Source organism: Dipteris shenzhenensis, chromosome 26, assembly GCF_047967505.1.
Source record: "Dipteris shenzhenensis isolate YYH24624 ecotype China chromosome 26, Dip_SZ_1.0, whole genome shotgun sequence".
Classification (NCBI taxonomy): Eukaryota; Viridiplantae; Streptophyta; class Polypodiopsida; order Gleicheniales; family Dipteridaceae; genus Dipteris; species Dipteris shenzhenensis.
The window spans coordinates 3856278-3861592 of NC_141621.1; the positions used below are offsets into that span (position 1 = coordinate 3856278).

General features: G+C 50.2%; 1 protein-coding gene across 1 annotated transcript; it reads left to right on the forward strand.

Moving 5' to 3' along the window:
• Positions 1-457: 457 nt before the first annotated feature.
• Positions 458-2707, forward strand: LOC147884552 (DELLA protein GAI1-like). Its single transcript, XM_087398006.1, has one exon. The coding sequence runs from the start codon at positions 458-460 to the stop codon at positions 2705-2707; it is 2250 nt and encodes a 749-aa protein (XP_087254132.1).
• The last annotated feature ends 2608 nt before the right edge of the window (positions 2708-5315 follow it).

A 5315-nucleotide genomic window follows, 5' to 3' on the forward strand; every position in this document is an offset into this window, starting at 1 on the left:
CAGGCCTAGCATTGCACCTAGCATTGTTGCATGGGGTCCAGAACCTTTCAATAACTAGACTCTAACCTAGTTACAAACTTAGGAAATAGCTTGGAAAAACAACTCTCCATAGAGCTTCACGCCTTGTGAGGACGGCTACCTCGTTCATGTGTACTTGTCTAGTGCCCCGATGAGAGCTCCGTTCAATCGAGCGAATCACAAGAGCACCCCGAGAGGGATCATAGAGATGGTGAGAGACAAGCCAGGAATGAGCTGCGCCGTGCAATCCCCCAGTTTGTAAGCAAGATATTGGAGAAATGGACGCGAGAGAAAGATAGACGCGAGGGCCACAGGGGGCCGCAGGGGCAAGCACAGCTCGGTCGGGGCAACAGAGTTTCTTAGTTTGAAAAGGAAAGCGACGAAGGGAACGACCTCTAATCAGCGGCTCTACTACAGCTAATATACACGCCTCTGCAGGATGCGTGCCCCTCATGCTGCTGCGGTTGCTGGACTGGAAGCGGAGAGATTCTACAATTTCCACTGGGATGACATTATGCCGGGAGACTTTCAGTTTGGCTCTCAGGTTAAACCAGCGCAATTCTCCTGTTCGAAGGACGACGACGAAGATTATTATGAAGAGGAAAATGAAGACAGGATTCACAGGAAGGGTCGGGAGAAGATCTTAGGCGCCAATCTTGTGCATCGGAGCTATGAGCAAGCAGCAGCCGCAGCAGCAGGAGCAGCTTCCACCCCATGGATCACCTATGTCAAGCAGCTGGAATTCGAGGAGGATGTGTCCACCTCGCTTTCCGATTCCCCCCCTGCCAGTCCTGTCAAAGAGCTTTCCAAGCCGGCCGAGTTTGCAAATTTACCATACACCAAGGCATTTCCGAGGCAGCTCCACAAGCCTCCTGCCTCTGGCGGGGGCTTGGGTGTAGCGGCTCTTCATCCCGAGCTTCTACCCCAGCACTCGGTAATGCAAGAAAAGTCGAACTCCCAATTCTCTGCTCCATTTCTGGAAGCTCACCGACCCCCGAAAGGAGAGCTGTTCGAGTTCAGACCTGGCTTCGACGGACTTAAAGAGCACAAAGGTACGGCGATGCAGAATTCTAAATTGGGTACCACTCCAGTGACTTCACCTTATTTTTCTCCCCTTCGTCCGATCAAGGAGGACGAGGAAGGTTCTGACGAAGGACCACCTTCTTCCAACAACCACTTCAAGTTTGTAGTACTACCGCAGGCGAGTCCTAAAGAACAGTCGAGCGTGGAAGACAACGGAACGGGTCAGCAGGCGAGGAGCTCGGAGGAGGAAGCAGATGAAGGCTATGGGAAGAGCAGGCGGGCTGTGAAACGAGGAATGGATTCGAGCAATTGGGAGAAAAGGCAGCGTCTGTGGTTGGAGGGGTGCTCGGGCGACGGCGAAGGCAAAGCGGTGCGGAAATACATCGAGAAGTGTATGGAGGTGGTGGTGCAGGAGGAAGAGCAGTGGAGGAGGGATGTTGGGGAGGTGGCGAACGTGCAGGATGACGAGGAGCCGACATGGGAGGCTCCGCGAGCGGCTGCGGCGGCGGCCAGCGGACAAGAGAGCAGCAACGACCGAGTTCAGCTGGTGCAGCTCCTGTTTGCCTGCGCGGAGGCGGTGGCATGTAGGGATGTCCGCCAGGCAGGAACTCTTCTCCAGCAGCTCTATCACATGGCTTCGCCCTTCGGTGACTCCCTCCAGCGCGTCGCCTTCTGCTTTGCCCAGGGCTTAGAAGCTCGCCTCGCCCAGCAGCTCGCCCCCCCGCATCGCTCCCGCTTGCCTCCCGGCCCGGCCTTGAGAGTCTTCGAGGAGATGCAGCACCTCGACGCCTTCCAGCTGCTCTACGAGGTCTGCCCCTACTTGCCGTTCGGCCACTTCATTGCCAACACTGTCATCCTGGAGGCTGTGGAGGGAGCAGACGCCATACATGTGATCGACCTCGGCATGGGCCAGGGGACACAGTGGCCGCCACTCATTGAGGCTCTGGCAATGCGACCGGGCGGGGCACCGCGGCTGTTGAGGATAACAGGAGTGGGAGGGTCACAGCAGCGGATGGAGGAAGTGGGGAAGGAGCTGAAGCAGGTGGCGGAGCAAGCCAATGTAGAGATGGAGTTCCGAGCTGTCGAGCAATCGTTGGAGGGGGTGGCAGCGTCGGCACTAGCCTTGAGGAAGGGGGAGGCCGTGGTAGTAAACAGTGTGCTACAACTACATTGCGTTGTCAAGGAGAGTAGGGGTTCGCTCAACTCGGTCCTGCGTGCCATGCACGAGTTGGAGCCCAAGGTGCTAACTCTCGTTGAGCAGGATGCAAGCCACAACGGACCCTTCTTCCTTGGTCGTTTCATGGAAGCCATGCACTACTACTCCGCCATTTTCGATTCGCTCCAAGCGTCCTTGCCTCGCTACAGCACGCAGCGCGTCAAGATCGAGCAATTCCACTTCGGGCCAGAGATCAAGAACATTGTGGCGTGCGAGGGGCCCGGGCGGGTGGAGAGGCACGAGCGCGTGGACCAGTGGCGGCGTCGGATGAGCCGTGCGGGCTTCCAAGCTCTGCCATTGTGCCTCTTGGCGCAAGCACGGCTCTGGTTGGCTCGCAATTACACCACCGCCGCTGCTGTCGATGCCTACACTCTCAGTGACGAGAAGGGTTGCCTCGTGTTAGGTTGGAAAGGTAAGCCCATCATTGCCGCCTCTGCATGGCGTTGCTGAGTTGTCACCGCCGCCCCTCTCTCCCTCCACCCCTTCTCACCTCTCTAGCTTTTACGTTTGCCTACTTGTCCACCTCTTCACCCCTTCTCTAAACCACCTTCCTACAATTCTCCCCATCTTGCTCATTCCATCCTCACTCTATATGTCTCGTCATTCCATGTTCGCCTCCTTTGGCTTCATGCAGCTTTGGCAACAATGTCCTCTTACCTTACAGCTCTGTTCTTGCAAGTAGCATGCTGCATGTGCTTGGGCACGATTGTTTCAGCTGCATGTTTCTAGCAGCTTGCAACTATCGTATCTCAACCAGGCGGCTACAAGTTTCATGCTGCTTGTGATGATCATCCGAGCTACAGGTTTCATGCAGCTTGGCACAATATGTGATCTCTTGACCATTTGAAGTTCACTCTAATTTACATACTACGCCACACTATCTCGCAAGGCAAGACAGGGTTCCCCAATTCTAACACATCGACTACTTACGGTTTCTTACACATCAATCTCACCTCTATCATGCATACTTATATCATGTGTTGGCTTGCACATTAACAGGTAACTTGGCATCGCACTGAATCGTCTCCTCAACTACGACCACCCCATAGGATAGTACTTAACACCATGCCATAGAGTATAGCTGATTTCCTATTTGGATCAATAACAATCATAGCTATTCAGATGAAGTTTGGTTCTAAAATGATTGGCGCACTAACTGCACTTTATAAAACTATAGATTATATCAAAAGCTCTTGAATGTGCTAGTAATGCACTTCACATGATCATCTCGATGCACTAACTACCCCACATTGAATGTTGAGAATGAGCATTGGGGCTTCAACCATGAATAGAGATGTCACATGTTGGTTTATATATAGTTATATATGGCTTATGTTTGGTAATACAATTATGTACTTATGCAGCAAGCAGCCTTGGCTTCGTCCGAGCCGTCGTTTCCCTTCTACAATTCTGAGATTCAAGAACAAATGTGTTAACACTGCAAGACATCCACATTTGAAAGGGGATATGGATCTCTCGAGGAGCATAGGAAATGTCTTGCTGCCGCCCAAGGTCGACAGGGTGAGCAATAAATAAGAATAATGACCACTTTAGTGGGATGTGGCCTATGTGTGTTCACTCATCACTATTCTCTCCAGAGTCCTAGTACCTTGGAGAATGATGTTGAGATAATCATATAAAGAAACCTTGATGACAAGGATCTCTCTAGAGACATCCTTAAAATAATTGTGAGGGTGTAGAGAACTATGTTACCCACATTGCCTCACAAGGATGTATTTGGAAAAAAATATTTTCACTTATTTTATAATGTAAAAAGTAAGGTCTTCATATGAATGGTTGAGCAAGTCCTTATAATTTTCTATGTTTTCTCTTTCTTTTATTTAATTATTTTTGGGATGTCAAAAGCAAAAGCCTAAGCGATTGTTTTCACTTTCTCTACCTACGGGGAATGTGCAAGGGGCCTTTAAAGTCTTTAAATCTTGCTATCATATTGGGATAGTATTGGGATATGGGTTGAATTTTAAAACGCTACATTATCACTATATGGATGTGGAACATTAGCCTATATGCAATTTAATTGTATGGAGGGGGGAGCGTGACGGAGGAGGGTGGTATTAGCTTTGTGTCCACTTGTGGAAGGCGATAAGTGAGGGAGAGATTTCTAGGGTTATCATTAGGATAACCCTCCCTAGGGTTCTCATTGCAAAGAGAGGGCTTCTCCTCATTCCTCCTCACACCCTCCTCTCATGGCTGTGGCGGCTTCTTCTTTTTGCTCTTTGAATGGAATAAAGCAATATCTATAGTTGTTATGAACTTCAGAGTGCATGAAGGCCATGATGTCCTTCCCCCGTGCATCCTACAAGATGCTACCCGTCTCAGTGATATCATAGAAGATCGTACCATGACCCACTAGCACGTCTGCATTTGAATCCTCCTCGTCCCCATTGTTGCCCCCAAAGCATTGGGCCATGCCTCCTGTGCTAGACCTCTCCCTGCTACTACGCCTGCTACCATATTGTGACGAGCTACTACAATGGGCACTCACCACTAGAGAAGGGACTCCTGACTGCATGGGAGTACGCTGTCGGCTCTGCGATCTAGAAGGGCCTCCAAACCACAGGGGAGAAGGGACTGCTAGGCAAGGCTTCTGAAGAGCTTCCTGGCCACATGATGAACTGCAAAAAAGAAGAGAAGATTAGAAGAGAAGAGAAGAAGGGTTGAAGATAATAAGAGAAAAAAGAAAGAAGTAAGAGGGGTGTTTTCCGTCATGCTTGCCCTCTTTCCATATGCATATATAAAAGAGTTATGCCAATTTCCCAATTTCTTTCCATTATGCATGCAATCCCTTATTTCCTCATGAATGGTTAAGGCATTGAAAATTCGACGTAAACATGCATGCAAGGGAAAGGATAAGGGAAGGATCAAGAAAGAGAAGAGAACTAGAAGGAGGAATAGAAGGAGAAGGGAGAATGGAAGGAGAAGGGCGATGGGAAGGGGAAGGGGAATCAAAAGGAGAAGGAGAAGGACAAGGACAAGGACAAGGAGAAGAAGGATAGAACTATGGAACTATCGCAACGCGTCTACAAACATGGCTAAC